The sequence below is a fragment of the Polistes fuscatus genome, unplaced genomic scaffold (genome assembly GCF_010416935.1).
Source record: "Polistes fuscatus isolate 324 unplaced genomic scaffold, CU_Pfus_HIC Scaffold16, whole genome shotgun sequence".
In the NCBI taxonomy this organism is placed as follows: domain Eukaryota; kingdom Metazoa; phylum Arthropoda; class Insecta; order Hymenoptera; family Vespidae; genus Polistes; species Polistes fuscatus.
The window spans coordinates 3,906,544-3,923,251 of record NW_025113064.1 but is presented as its reverse complement, the minus strand read 5'-3'; the positions used below and the strand labels follow the sequence as shown (position 1 = coordinate 3,923,251).

The following is a 16,708-nucleotide window of genomic DNA, read 5'->3' as shown; positions in this document are numbered from 1 at the left end:
AAATTCGTAATAATTTTATATTAAATTTTGTATCGAATAAGAAAAAAATATTCACACAGAGTCACAATTAATTTGAATTTGATCGTTTACGATGATGAGTTCTTAATTAACTCGTATAGAGAAATTAAAGGATCGGCAAGCAAGGCACGTAACTTTGAATCTTCGTAGCCGGTTTTAAATCAACTCGTTGACTAATTACCTGCGATATTTTATATACAACGTATTACACGTACATACACACACACACACACACACACACATATATACTTTGTATGTATTAAACCTACCACGAATCACGAACACTCGTCTTCGAATTTAATCTTCCGAACGTGTGTCGACTCGTGCGTAAAATTTTGTCTCAACAAAAAAAAAAAAAGACAGAAAAAGAAAAAGAAAAAAAATTGATAAAATACTTTAAAAAGTAATTAAAATATAATAACTTTATGGAATTGGAACAAACTGGATCGTTCATTGGTCTATACTTATCTATCTCAATAACGAATCAAATCATGTAGGAAGGGGGGCCCCCCAAGTAGTACAAATTTTATAGGGGTGATTCTCAAATTCAAAATAGAAAAATCCAAATTTTGATAAAATTCACATTAAGTTATTAACAAAATAAAATATTAATCAAATATTATTTCGTACCACAAGACATTAAAATTAAACCTACCCAAGATGACTTTTTTCAATTGGAACATGTAAATGAAGTTTTGTTTTTATTCGTGAGAAATTAGGAACGATTCATTCCTGTTCGCCATAACCAATCGAAAATTATAGTCTCAAAATATAATACGCAGAACATAAGAAACGTTACAACCCCGTGTTATATTTTTCTAACGATTTACAATTATCTAGACTAAAAGAAGAAGAAAAAAAAACTAAGGATAAAAGTTAGGTTAGGTTGTTATAAAAAAAAAAAAAGAAAAGAAAAAATAGGGGATGGTGTGTGTGTGTGGGGGGGGGGTTGTAGAGTTGTTATAGAAAATAAAAATATGTAAAACTAAAATACTATTGGAAGAAAAGTATGTTTGTGAATCGTTTGATCGTTTCGTATCTTCGTTCTTCTTCGGAGAACTAAATTATGAGGTTAGGATCGCGTCTACCCAATTTAATTGCTCTAATCGGAATCAGAAGTCGTGATCCGAATTAACAATTTTTGGTTAGCGGCAGCTGCACATCACTCTTCTTTTATTAGCCGATCTGTTTCTTTTCTTATAAGAAGGATGGGATGGATTTTTGTTCTATTTTTCTAATTTTGCAATAATATCATTCCACATTTGTACCACTTACGAATAATCAATTCGAATGAAAATATCAACCGTATTATTTTTTCCTCGCTCCTTCCCCCACCACCACCACCACCACCCCATAAACAAAATAATATTTAACAATTTAGAGGCTCGAAATTTGTCGTCCGATCAAATGGATCTGCCAACATTTCGATTATTATCAACCTTAATTAACTAATCGAATATTTCAGCAAAAAGATAACAGGTCAGAATCCGAATACGAGTGATTCGTTTCAGAAAGCAACAACCTTAGGTGAGGTAGATGAGATAGGTGAGAAAGGAGTATGAGGAGTATGAGGAATAAGGGGGTTGGGGGAGGTGATGGAGGGGTGTGTGTTGGGGGGACAGGATTGTCATGTAGCTCGTAATTGGGTATCGGGTTGGTAGAAGCTCTGGTGTTCTGATGTCGCCGTTGATATCGGTGAGAGAGAGGCTTGGACGACACGACGACGTCGACGAGGAGTGGTCAGAGGTTCGAACATAATCGCGACACGTTGTCGACGTGCGCGTAATACGACTCAAATTACATGTACTCCCGGACCCGATAATTCTGTCTTCAACAAATAACGGGACCATTTATCCCTCTCTCTCTCTCTCTCTCTCTCACACACACACACTCACTCACTCATGGTGTCTATCTCTGTCTCTCTTCTGTGTCATTTCTTATCCAGTTAAGCAAGGAACAACCTTGGACTGTATATACTTATCAGCATGTGTTATTCAATTTTTAATTGTTTTAGATTAAATATTGTATTTATGTTTTATTATTAATATTATTAATTATTGCAACAGTATTGTGTTTCTTCTTTCGGTTATATTCTTAATTGTGTATCTTATCGTTGTGATATTTTGTAATGTATTATTTGAGTTATGTTTTGTTATTACCTTTTTATATTTTATATTATCTCTTATGTTATTTCATTTTATATTATATATCTATATATAACATTTTTATTTTATATATCATATTATATTTTACTTTTGTATTATTATTTTTGTGTCTGTTATATCAGTTTTATTTTATACTACATACATTTTATTTAATATTGTTGCTATATATTATATTATGTGTTATTTAATAAATAAGCCAACCCCATACCAAAAAAAAAGTAGGTTTCATTGTACCGGGGACAACTTAGCTCTTTTTTTATAAAATTTCTTAACAAATTCAATTGAATTGAATTCTATCTCTTTTGTGCCTTCCCCCTCCCCCCTTCCACTTCTCTCTCAATCATGTGAATGCACATATACACTCTCAACACGAAATCTCAGTCTTTCACGATTTCTCCTTTCGTTCTTATACAAGGATGCAAATTTCGCGTAATCGTTTAAATATTCATTGATATATTTAATTGTTTTATCTTTTATTATGTCGAGTCACACACTCGACATAACCTCAATTTTAAAAATCAAATTTTTACCTCGACATTATAGAAATTAATGTATAATGTTTGTTATGGTATAATTGGTAACATTCTCGAGGTTTTGATACTCTGCTATCAATATCACAGTCTTATATAATTATTTGTAAATTATTTGCGCGCTTTGAGAGTGAAATTTTAATTGGGCGCGCACCGTTCAACTGAAGCACAATGAAGTTAGTCGTTAAAATAAAATTTGCAGTATGAAATTAGCCGTTAAGTAGAGTTACGTTTGAATAATTGTTATTCGATGAGAAATACTCGTTTTATTTACACCATTGTTGTATTTTGTAATTTTCAAGCGTACGGAAAAGTGCAGTAGTCGAATAAAAATTATATTCAATGTATAAAAACATTTATATTCACACATATATAAATATATCGTATCAAATAAATCATTTTGGAATTTTTTTACAACAACGAAAAATATGATATTTATTTTTAGATATCATTCGAAAGTTAGATTTCAAAATTAAATATTTTCAATTCCGGTTCCTGTAAACTTTATCTCATCGGTTAAAATTATTTTGAAATGGTTTACTATGTTACACGTACGTCGTACACTTTGATATCATCTCGCATTTTATGTTTGTGATGTTTTGTTCTTTTTTTATTCTCTCTCTCTCTCTCTCTCTTTCTGCATATATATATATATATATTTTTTTTTCTTTTTTTAATTTTAATTTTAATTTTATTCCATGGTAGAATAAATTTCAACGCGAATTCCAAGCTTGTTAGGAATGTGTTTGCAATTAATTCGCCAGTACGCGTTCTATTTTCCAGGATGTAATTTTCGTTTGAAGATTACACGCACGATATTAAACAGGAGAACGCTACGAAGATTTCTCTTCGATGTTGTTCATGCATCGTTTGTATATATATATATATATACACGTATATATATATATGTATATACTTATACATGTATGACATACTCGAACGTTTCCTATTTCTACTCTTATATTTTCTTTTCTTTTTCTTCTTCTTGTCCATTTCTTCTTCTCCTTTCAATTACTATACCATTGGATAGTTGTTAGATGAAAGTAGCTGCATTTATTTTTATTTAACTGCAAAGAATATCACATAGTACGTATACACATCAGAGAAATCGATCGAAAAATAATGTAATAAGGTCTAATCGATTTTCTATATACTGCATGTTGTGTAGGAAATATCATTATGGTCGTTCAGGAAATATTTAATTTGTATTTATGGTACTATTATTAAATCTCTTTTTCGTTCAATATTATATAATATAATTTTAGGCGTGATATTAAAATAATAATTATCAAATAAGTGTGTTCAATGAAAGAACAAAATTATAAAGCATAAATTAATAAATTATTTGATAAAACGATAGGGAAAGGGTTAATTAAATATAATTACGATTGTTATGGAAATATTTCATTTGTATTTATAATACTATTATTCGATTTATTTTTCACACATTCAATCTTATATAATCTAATTAGGTATGATATTAAAAATAATAATTATCAAATAAATGTTCAATGAAAAAATACTAGAATAAATATCTTCAATATAGATATCAGTCCTGGTTAAATTAAAGGGAAATTTATCGACTAACTTCATGCTGTTAATTTCATACAGTTGTGCGCGCGCATCGTAAATACCGACAAACTTCATCCTGTTAATTTCGTGTCATTGTGCGCACGCATCATAAAAATTCACTCTCATCAATTTTTTTTATTCTAACGCGCAAAAAATAGTATAACTTCAATTAAAAAATTAATAATTAAATTATATGAAAATGATAAAATGTTAATGTGAATCTAATATAAATTATGGTCTCGTTAAGAAAAAATATATATATTTTTATTCAAATAAAATTTATAATATTATTTTACTTAAGTTCTTTTTCTTTTTGTTTTTTGATATTAAAATAATATAATTGTGAAATAAATATTAAGATAAATAAATTATTTGAAAAAAAAAAAAAGAAAAGAAAAAAACAAAAAATAAGAAGGGTTAGTTGATAAAGGGCTTAACGATGGTAAGATCTTTTTAAGTGAGCCTAAGTCATCTATATATATATATGTGTAAGTTATTATACGCACGAGCGAACATACCGCTTGCAAACGGGAACGGTTCTTGATGAAGCTTGCCTCTAAAAGCACAGGTCGTAGCCTTCGATCGTTGCACGGTAGTTAGAACGCAATTAAAGTTACATAATCTTCCATGGCCGGTCGTTTTTAAAAGGCTCAAGGGTCCGACAATCTTACCCGACGACCATCGACTGCCATCAACGACGCATTAGTTGCCATACGGAAATAAGAAGAACAAGAAGAAGAAGAAGAAGAAGACGTTTTACTCAATTCTTATCCTTTTTCCTTTCTTTTTCTTTTTCTTTTTTCTTTTGTTTTTGTATTTTTCCTTTTTTTTTCTTTTTTGTTTTTCTTAACAACTGTTGCACCTGCAATAATCTCATCTTTCAACGAGAAAAATACAACAACGTTAACATTAGAACTAACTTTACGTAAATTTGAAATTTGTTAGCTTCAATATAACGATTTTGTTCATTGCATAGTTACATATTTCTGTTTTCATTCAATTTTACAGTATTAACATGATCTATATGTTCATTTGAATAAGAACGAGTTTATTCATTACATAGAAATAAGTATCTTTTTGATTGGTCATCTGAAAAACGATGACTTTATTCATTATAAAGAAATATATTTCTATTCATTTAATTTTATAGTATCACTACAACGTATTTGTTCATTTGAATAACAATAATTTTATTTATTACGTGGAAATATAGTTTTGTACATTCAATTTTACAGTATTAACACAATTTTCATTTTAAATTTAAAAACAATGATTTTATTCATTACATAGAAATATATTTCTATTCATTTCATTTTACAGTACCACTACAATATATTAATTCATTTGAAAAACAATAATTCTATATATTACATAAAAATATATTTCTATTCATTCAATTTTACAGTATTAACATAACCTATATGTTCATTTAAAAAAAAAAAATGATTTTATTTATTACATAGAAATATATTTTTGTACATTCAATTTTACATTATTAACACAATGTATTAGTTCATTTGAAAAACAATGATTTTATTCATTACATAGAAATATATTTCTATTCATTTCATTTTACAGTACCACTACAATATATTAGTTCATTTGAAAAACAATGATTCTATATATTGCATAAAAATATATTTCTGTTCATTCAATTTTACAGTATTAACACAATGTATTAGTTCATTTGAAAAACAATTATTTTATTCATTAGATAGAAAAATATTTTTGTACATTCACTTTTACAGTATTAACACAATGTATTAGTTCATTTGAAAAACAATGATTTTATTCATTACATAGAAATATATTTCTATTCATTTCATGTTACAGTACCACTACAATATATTAGTTCACTTGAAAAACAATGATTCTATATATTACATAAAAATATATTTCTGTTCATTCAATTTTACAGTATTAACACAATGTATTAGTTCATTTGAAAAACAATGATTTTATTCATTACATAGAAAAATATTTTTGTACATTCACTTTTACAGTATTAACACAATGTATTAGTTCATTTGAAAAACAATGATTTTATTCATTACATAGAAATATATTTCTATTCATTTCATGTTACAGTACCACTACAATATATTAGTTCACTTGAAAAACAATGATTCTATATATTACATAAAAATATATTTCTGTTCATTCAATTTTACAGTATTAACACAATGTATTAGTTCATTTGAAAAACAATGATTTTATTCATTACATAGAAAAATATTTTTGTACATTCACTTTTACAGTATTAACACAATGTATTAGTTCATTTGAAAAACAATGATTTTGATCATTACACAATTGTATATATGTTTTTGTTCATTTAATTAAATAGTACAACCACAATCTATATTTTCATTTTGAAAACAACGATTTTGATCATTACACAATTGTATATATGTTTTTGTTCATTTAATTAAACAGTACAATCACAATTTATATATTAATTTTGAAAACAACGATTTTGATCATTACACAATTGTATATATATATTTGTTCATTTAATTAAACAGTACAATCACAATCTATATATTAATTTGAAGAAATAAAAAGAAACACAACAATTCTATTCATTACATATAGAAATATATATATATATATATATATATATTTCTATTAATTTAATATTATACATTAGAAAATCTATGAAAACTGATCTAAACTTTACGGTTAAACTAATAATTGTTATTTTGTCGTAATTTCAGAGAAGATGAAGATTAAAAAAAGAAATTTCTAAAACGATTTTAACAGCCCCATTGTGGTTATCTCATTGATATACAAATATTTCTCGACTTCCTTATTGAAATTCCGGAACTAATAAATAAATGATTTTAACGTGGGGATGATTAATAAGGTAAAGAGAGAGTATATCGAATTACCTGGTGGAACTCATGCGATTACTTTTCCTTGGGGAATAAGAAAGAAAACAAAAATTCATAAAATAAATTCGTGCTGGTATAACATTAGTTAACTATTAGGCGTGTATTGTGCTGTTCTGCTACTGCTGCTCATTCGATTCGCTTAGGCTAACAAAATTTCTGCCGAATAGTTCATTTTAAAATAAACCTTTCACTTTTATTCCTACGATAACACTATTACGTAGAAAATAATATCGTTTCAAAATCTTGAATACATAATATTGTTGTATTTGAATTATTATATTTTATTTTTCCTTAATTAATTTCTAATCCATCGAATAAATAATTAAATACTCGGATTAAATAATAAATATGTAATATTTTTCTATGGGGGGTTGGGGGAGGGGCTGTTGTATACTTTTTAGTTTTTGTTTTTTCTTTTTTTTGCGTTAGTACCAAAACGTAAAAGATTCTTCCCTTTCCTCGGAACGATGAAAAAAAAAAAAAAGAAAAATAAAAACAATTTCAACGGTGCTCGCTTTCCTCTCGAGATTTCAACGATACGTGTAACACATCCTTTCAAATGTGATGTTGATGATGATCATTATCGGATTATGCTGCTTATCGTAAGAAATACGCGAGCGAGAGAAATGCGTTTGCCGGTTCGTATTTCTTTTTTTTCTTTCTTTTTTTTTCTGTTTTTTCTTTTTTTTTTTTTTTAACGCAAGAGAGCAACTATTAAATGCACCGTGAACGTTATACTTAATTATTAATATTATATTATAATATTGTATTGTATATTATTAATATAATACTATATTAATTAATTGTGGTAAAGAAAAAAAAAAAAAAGAAAAGGAAAGAAAAAAAATCATCGATTTTTATCGAACAACATTTTCCTTCGTATCTCGTATAGTTTCCCGATTTGACAAATAAATCATTAGGAAAAAAAAAAGAGAAAAAAAAGAAAAAAAGAAGAGAAAACATAAAAAAAAAAAAAAGGAAAAAAAAAGAAAACAAAAATCATCTTTCGTGACGTACCGGTTGTGTTCGATAAATGGGATGAATAATAAAAAAGGGTTAAGGGAGCCGTAACGAGAGAGAAAAAGGGATTACTTTCTTCTCAACGGTTAAAAACTGTTAATCGAATTTGGTTGCATTCGGATGCTCGAGCACCGATTAATAGCTCGAAAATTACGAATTATCTTTAGCAAAGATCAAAATGGGTTCCGCTCATGCGACCGTATTAACATATAGCATTAGGTATTCAACATGCGAACAAGTTGCCTACGTGTTCACTCGGATTTCTGCATTTTTTGTAGCAATTATGGTCGTGGTTTTTCCGTTGCATTTGCTATTTCCATTCTATCCGTATACATTTCTTCCTTTCTTTTTTTTTTTCTTTATTCATTTATCGATAAATATGTGTAGTTTTATTTGCCCTTCCCCCCCCCGTACTTCCTCTCCTACCGCGCCCTCACCCCACCCCCGCCCCCACCCTTTTTTTCTCATCACGCGACAAAATCGAAACGCCGATTATTAATTCGTCGTGTGACGATCGAGTTTGCTGATAAATTTCAAACAAATATTTCTTTTTTTTTCTCTTTTCTTTTTTTTTTTTTCTTTTCGTAAAATATATTATCGATCCGAACGCAAAGAGTAGGTCAATTACAGTCCTTACGAAAAAGGATTTGAATACTTTAACGAGATTTGGTTTCATACATTGCGTCAAAGGTTTTTTCTTCTTCGTAAAAATGATGGGGGGCTTATGATGGGGGGCTGAAGCGGGAGGGTGGGAGCAGAGATTCAAAATTAAGTACGAACATAATTGTTACGTAAATTTGTATCATTTAATATTTTATTCAAAAGTTATGACATTGAATTGTTAAAGTATGTAAAAATGTGATGCTCTTGGATCATTGGATATTTATTTTTAAGAGGAAACAAGAATTTTCGCGCAAAAAAATAAATTCGACGGTTTATTTGAATGATCTTTGAACATTTGTACGAAATAATCTCGGACACCTTGTATATATATATAGAGAGAGAGAGTGAATATCACAAAAGTATTTGTATTATTATTGTGTATATAAATTGAAAATAATTGATATTTATTTATTCTTTTGTTTGTTTTGTTTTTAATTATTTTATTATTTTATTTTTAAACGATGAAAAATTAATGGTAGATATTTAAAAAAATGTTGATTTTTTAATCACAATCGTCAAATTTGATTTTTCTTATAATATTAAAATATTATTTTGCAATATGAAATTGATATCTGCAATTTAGAAGTTGAATAAATTAAAATAAAATAAAATAAAAGTAAATAAAAAATAAGTTAAATATTTTTAATGTGTATAAAAATTCTCAAATATTTTATCGAAAGAAAATATTAATTGGTTTTAAATTGACAATGGGTATATGAGTATCCCAAAAATTCATTCTCTCTATATATATATATATACTCATTTATAAATTGTATACACATATATAAATGAACTTAAAAAAAAAATTAGAAAAATCTTGTCAACGAGACAATAATAATAATAATAATAATAATTAATATTAAAAGGAAAGAAAAATTAAGTGAGACGCGTATTAAAGAAGCAAAAAAATATTTTCTCGTTTAAATAATACAAATAATATTGGAGAGAAGAAAATTTGGACAAAATTTGGACAAAATTTGGACAAAATTTCTAAATGACGAAACAATTAAGGAAGAGCGTATTATATGATGCGTTAGGATTCTTCCGGTTTATAACCGGTGCGTAGCAAACGCTTTTTGCAAGTAAAACTTACATATAAAATAAGACCCGGCGAAGGAACGAACGAACGAACGAACGTAACGTGATTGAACGATCTAAGAGAGGTTTGTGAACAGGGAAAGTTTTAAGCCATTGTACCGACGCGCATAGGCTGTGCTATATAAGGCAGAGTTTAGAAAACGAAGCGGTTCAGTCGGTGGTGGTCCACGTTAAAAGACGTGCATAGTCGAGAATGAATTTGAAGGTAAGAGGAAGGATATATATACAGTTTATTCTATTTAATTTAACATACAATTTTGTGTACATTTATTTCGACCAAAAGGATTGTTGAGTTAGGATCATTGTATAAAAATTTGTTTATTTGTTTATTTGTTTATTTCGTTTAACGATTTCATAATAGGAATAATGTAAAATTTTATTCGCGAAAAAAAATTATTAAGTATTATTTGAGTGTATATATGGACGCATATATGCGCCCAACTAAAACAACCCGTGTAGACTAAGGACACCATATATGCGTCCAATGAAAGCAACCCGTGTAGACTAAGGACACCATATATGCGTCCAACGAAAGCATCCCGCGTGGATTAAGGACGCATATATGCGTATTTAATTTAACATACAATTTTGTGTATATTTATTTCGACCAAAAGGATTGTTGAGTTAGGATTATTGCATAAAAATTTGTTTATTTGTTTACTTCGTTCAACAATTTCATAATAGGAATAATGTAAAATTTTATTCGCGAAAAAAAATTATTAAGTATTATTTGAGTGTATATATGGACGCATATATGCGCCCAACTAAAACAACCCGCCTCGACTAAGGACACCATATAAGCGCCCAACTAAAACAACCCGCGTGGATTAAGGACGCATATATGCGTATTCAATTTAACATACAATCTTGTGTATACCTATTTCGGGTTGCGTCAGGGTTGCGTTAAAATTTATTTGTTTATTTCGTTCAACGACTTCATTATAGGAATAGTGTAAAATTTTATTCGCGAAAAAAAATTATTAAGTACATATTATTTGAGTGTATATATATGGGCGCATATATGCGCCCAAGTAAAGTAATCCGTGCAGGCCAAGGACGCATATATGCGCTTATCAATTTTCTCGATCCTCCTTATATTTGTTTGCTTGTATTTTATCGAAATAATTCACGGTAGGAAAAAAAATCATCAAAGAATTTGATCCCCTCGATAGAAATAACGTTGAGTATATTACAATCAAATGATTTCGATATTAATATTGATCTTTCGTTATGTATCAGTTAACAGCGATCGTCCTAACGACTTTAGTCGTCTCGGCTAAATGTATCGAGGAAAAAAAAGTGTCCGGGGAATCTAAAGAATCGGAGTCATCTGAAGATCTGACGGGGGCCGAAAAGAAGACAGAAAAACGTGGTCTGGTGCATAGCTACGGTGACCTTGGTGGTGGAGGAGGAGGTGGTGGGGGCGGCGGCGATGGAGGTGGTGGTGGTGGATCTTATGATCACCATGAACACGTGAAAACAGTAACGGTTGTGAAGAAAGTACCGGTACCGTACGAAGTAACTAAGCATGTACCTTATTTGGTTGAGAAACACGTGCCTTACGAGGTCAAGGTCGGTGTACCACAGCCCTATACCGTTGAGAAACATGTCCCTTATCCAGTGAAAGTCTTTGTCAAGGTACCGGTTCACGTACCTCAACCTTATACCGTTGAGAAAAAGGTCCCATACGAAGTGAAGGTACCAGTGGATAAACCCTACGAGGTGAAGGTTTACGTACCACAACCTTATACCGTTGAAAAACATATCCCAGTTCCTGTCAAGATACCAGTACCACAACCCTACACCGTTGAGAAACACGTACCTTTCCCAGTTAAGGTTAAAGTACCAGTACCGCAACCCTATCCAGTTGAGAAACCAGTCCCATACGAAGTCAAAGTACCTGTTGATAAACCTTACCCAGTTTCAGTACCTAAACCTTATCCCGTACACGTTGAAAAACCTTATCCCGTACCCGTTGAAAAGCCTGTGCCTTATGAAGTTAAAGTACCTGTTGACAAACCATATCCTGTCACCGTTGAAAAACCTTATCCTGTACCAGTCAAAGTACCAGTACCTCAACCTTATCACGTTAATAAACCAGTACCTGTACCTGTTGAGAAACCAGTTCCATACCCAGTCAAGGTTCCAGTTGACAAACCATACGTCGTTGAAAAAGAGGTACCTTATCCTGTAGAAAAGGAAGTACCTTATCCCGTGAAGGTTCCAGTTCCGGTACCCGTTCATATTAAAGACGAATCAGGGGGAGGAGGTTATGGAGGAGGTTATGGAGGAGGTTATGAAGGAGGTTCGGGAGGTTACGACGGCCATTCTGGAGGTTATGGTGGTTATGGTGGTTACGATTATTCCTCCCATCATGGCTGAATAATCCTACAAATTCATTTCCGTTATTAACCTTAAACTTTACCATCATCCTATTTTTGTTAAAAGTCAAACAAACGCTATTATTGAATTAAACTCGATATAGTATTCAATACGATTCATTGAAAATACCTGTTCCAAAGAATAACAAATAAATGACATTAAACAAACCAATCGAATAATATAATTGGAGCTTGGAGAATGATTCAAGACAAAATACTTATTACGAAGTATGCATTATATGTACGAAATAAATAAATTTATTATATAAAATAAATAATAATAATAATAATAATAATATCTGTATATTAATGAGAACGAGATCAATCAAGATTGTGATTTAGAAAATAATTTGAGAATATATATATATATATATATATATATATTTTTGTATTTGTGTGTACTGAATATTTTAATAATAAAATATTTTCATTATACGTTTAACGTATCTTCGTTTGGGAGACTTTTTTAGTATTTTTATTTGATTTTTTCTACTTTTAAATGTATATACTATGCGTTCCCTGATACTAATAAGTGACTATGATATTATATAATACTAATAATAACAATAATAATAATAATAATAAATGATATAAAAAGTAACGAGAGTTCCGGTAGAAAGATAAATGAACACTTACGAGTAAGATTTGAAAAAGAAAGAAAAATAAAATTCTAAGGAAGACGAGCGTGGACTCTCGAGGAAAGTATTACTTTCTCCTTTATCGAAAGAATAGCAACAGCTTCTATGCATAAACAACATATGCACATATATAAACGTACACATATATACAACATCGATGAGTCATATTCGAATGATTTTACACGTAGATCATAGTTGAAACCATAAACAAATTGGAAACTAAGTAAGATCCCCATCATCTCGTATATTTCTTTAGATTTTTTTTTTTTTATTTTCATAACATGCACATGTGAGTGAAAGTATAATACTACGATATGTAAATATATATATATAATATTTCACTTTTCTAAATGTTTTGATAAATAGTGTATAAGACTTATTTAGATCGTTGGTTTTCTTGAATAATGTATTATTTATGTTTTTATTCATAAATATATATATATATATATATATATATCTAATGGTTTCATGACTTTGTAACTATTAAATATTGTTTATTAAATTGAATTAAATTAAAATGAATTAAAAAATGAATTCTTGGATTTCTATTTAATAAATTCAATTTCTATGGATATTTTTTTTTTTATTTTTAAACTAAGTTTATAAATAATTATTGTTGATATAAGTGGTAATGAAAAATTAATTACATATATATATATATGTAAATACATATTATTATTATTATTAAATATATATATTATTATATTATATATTATTATTAAATATTATTATTAAATTATTATTATTAAATAAACGTGTGCATGCATAAAAAATAACACTTGTTATAAAGAGAAATATATTATTGTAATAAATTGGAAAAATTATAAAAATAAAATAAAAAAGAAAACGTTATATATTGTTTGATTAATGTTAAAGATAATAGAAGAAAAAAAACATTATAACAATAATAACAATAATAATAATATTAAATGTTTCTATCAAGTTAGTATGAAATAAAAAATAAAGAAACAAATATAATATTGCATAATATTACAGAAGGATATAAAGTAATATTTGACGTAATCTAATGAGACAGACTGTAATTACGTCAGTAAGATAAAAACGAATTCTCGATGAAGAAAAGAATCGTATTTCTCGTTAAATTATCAAATAAGTTTTGTTCTTATTACGTCTTGTAAGTTTGTTGAGAGACGTTAAACACGTTGGAAAACAAAGTTGAAGTGTGTGTGTGTGTGTGTGTTTTCTTTGGAACGGCATTTGTCAGTTGTTTAAAAAGTGAACGAACACTTTTGTGAAAGTAAAAAAAATCGCGACGATTCTACCATGCGTGAATTATAGCCGGTGTGCTACGAACTCTTTCCCATCTACTTCTCGGTATATCGTTCGCTTCCGCTTTTCTATATTGAGTCTGTTGGTAATAACTAGGAAGAAACTTTCTCTTTTGAGTTCTAATCTTAAGAATTTTAATCTATATTTCTTTTTATCAACAAATTTCTATATATATATTTTCTTTAGAAAATTATTTTTCTACCCTTTTTTGTTATTTTTGTTTTTTTATAGAAATTTGTAGAAATAATATAATCAAATTTTATTAAGACATCAATAATAATTTATAAATATCATTAATATTGTTGCTATTTAATTTTATGCGTTTATAAATCTATTTAATATATTATAAAATACATTTAATATTATATTAGTATGTATAAATTTAAAAGTAACTTAACATTGAACTTTTTTTCTTTTTTGAATTATAATCAGAAGTATTTTAATCTATATTTTGCTGTCTACAAATTTCTATAGAAATATTTTCCATACAAAAGAATCTTCACTAATTTTTATGATTTATTTCTATGTATATTATATTTCTTGTTTCATTTTTTGTTTTGTTAGAAATTTGCAGAAAGAATATAGTCAAATATTATTAATACCAATAATAATTTATAAATATCATTAATATTGTTGTTATTTAATTTTATGCATTAATAAATCTATTTAATATATTATAAAATACATTTAATATTATATTAGTATATATAAATTTAAAAGTAACTTAACATTGAACTTTTTTTCTTTTTTGAATTATAATCAGAAGTATTTTAATCTATATTTTGCTGTCTACAAATTTCTATAGAAATATTTTCCATACAAAAGTATCTTCACCCATTTTTATGATTTATTTCTAGGTATATTATATTTCTTGTTTCTTTTTTTGTTTTGTTAGAAATTTGCAGAAAGAATATAGTCAAATATTATTAATACCAATAATAATTTATAAATATCATTAATATTGTTGCTATTTAATTTTATGCATTAATAAATCTATTTAATATATTATAAAATACATTTAATATTATATTAGTATGTATAAATTTAAAAGTAACTTAACATTGAACTTTTTTTCTTTTTTGAATTATAATCAGAAGTATTTTAATCTATATTTTGCTGTCTACAAATTTCTATAGAAATATTTTCCTTACAAAAGTATCTTCACCCATTTTTATGATGTATTTCTAGGTATATTATGTTTCTTGTTTCATTTTTTGTTTTGTTAGAAATTTGCAGAAAGAATATAATCAAATATTACTACTACCAATAATAATTTATAAATACCATTAATATTGTTGCTATTTAATTTTATGCATTCATAAATCTATTTAATATATTATAAAATACATTTAATATTATATTAGTATGTATAAATTTAAAAGTAACTTAACATTGAACTTTTTTTCTTTTTTGAATTATAATCAGAAGTATTTTAATCTATATTTTGCTGTCTACAAATTTATATAGAAATATTTTCCTTACAAAAGTATCTTCACCCATTTTTATGATTTATTTCTAGGTATATTATATTTCTTGTTTCATTTTTTGTTTTGTTAGAAATTTGCAGAAAGAATATAGTCAAATATTATTAATACCAATAATAATTTATAAGTATCATTAATATTGTTGCTATTTAATTTTATGCATTCATAAATCTATTTAATATATTATAAAATACATTTAATATTATATTAGTATGTATAAATTTAAAAGTAACTTAACATTGAACTTTTTTTCTATTTTGAATTATAATCAGAAGTATTTTAATCTATATTTTGCTGTCTACAAATTTCTATAGAAATATTTTCCATACAAAAGAATCTTCACTAATTTTTATGATTTATTTCTATGTATATTATATTTCTTGTTTCATTTTTTGTTTTGTTAGAAATTTGCAGAAAGAATATAATCAAATATTACTACTACCAATAATATTATAATTTTCAAAATTTATCAATATTATTATATTCATTTTAATGATCTAATATTACTGTTATTCATTTTATATATTACTTGTGTAACTCTATCTAACATATATAAAATACATTTAATATTGTATTATTAGTATATGTTTGAATTGGAAAAGTATCTTAACATTCAATTAATGACTATAAAAAGAGAATAATTCAATATGTTTACGAGAAGCTTGGATAAGTCAATGACTCGATCCATAGTGAAAGCAAGCAAGCAAGCAAGCAAGGAATTAGGTAGTAATGTACATGTTCAAAATTGTCCAGATCGTTTTGCGCCTCTTGAACGTTCTCGCAATAAAAGACAGATAACGGTCTTAATTGCGATCGTAAACGACACTGCTCGCTTTAACTCTCGCTTTTCTAATCGTCTTGGATCACGCTTGCTTTCCAACGTTATAAGACGTTCCTATATTTGATATTCCAAAAAAATGAACAAATATTTTTATAATAAAACAATTGGACAATT

The 16,708-nt window shown here is 27.6% G+C and overlaps 1 protein-coding gene across 1 annotated transcript; it reads left to right on the top strand.

Annotated features, from left to right (window-relative positions):
* Positions 1 to 11,313: 11,313 nt before the first annotated feature.
* On the top strand, positions 11,314 to 12,544 carry LOC122514803 (proline-rich protein 4; the record flags this gene model as incomplete). The annotated part of the gene is made up of 1 exon (XM_043631855.1): positions 11,314 to 12,544. A coding segment is annotated over one exon (1,029 nt), but the record flags the coding sequence as incomplete, so codon positions are not given.
* Between the last annotated feature and the right edge of the window lie 4,164 nt (positions 12,545 to 16,708).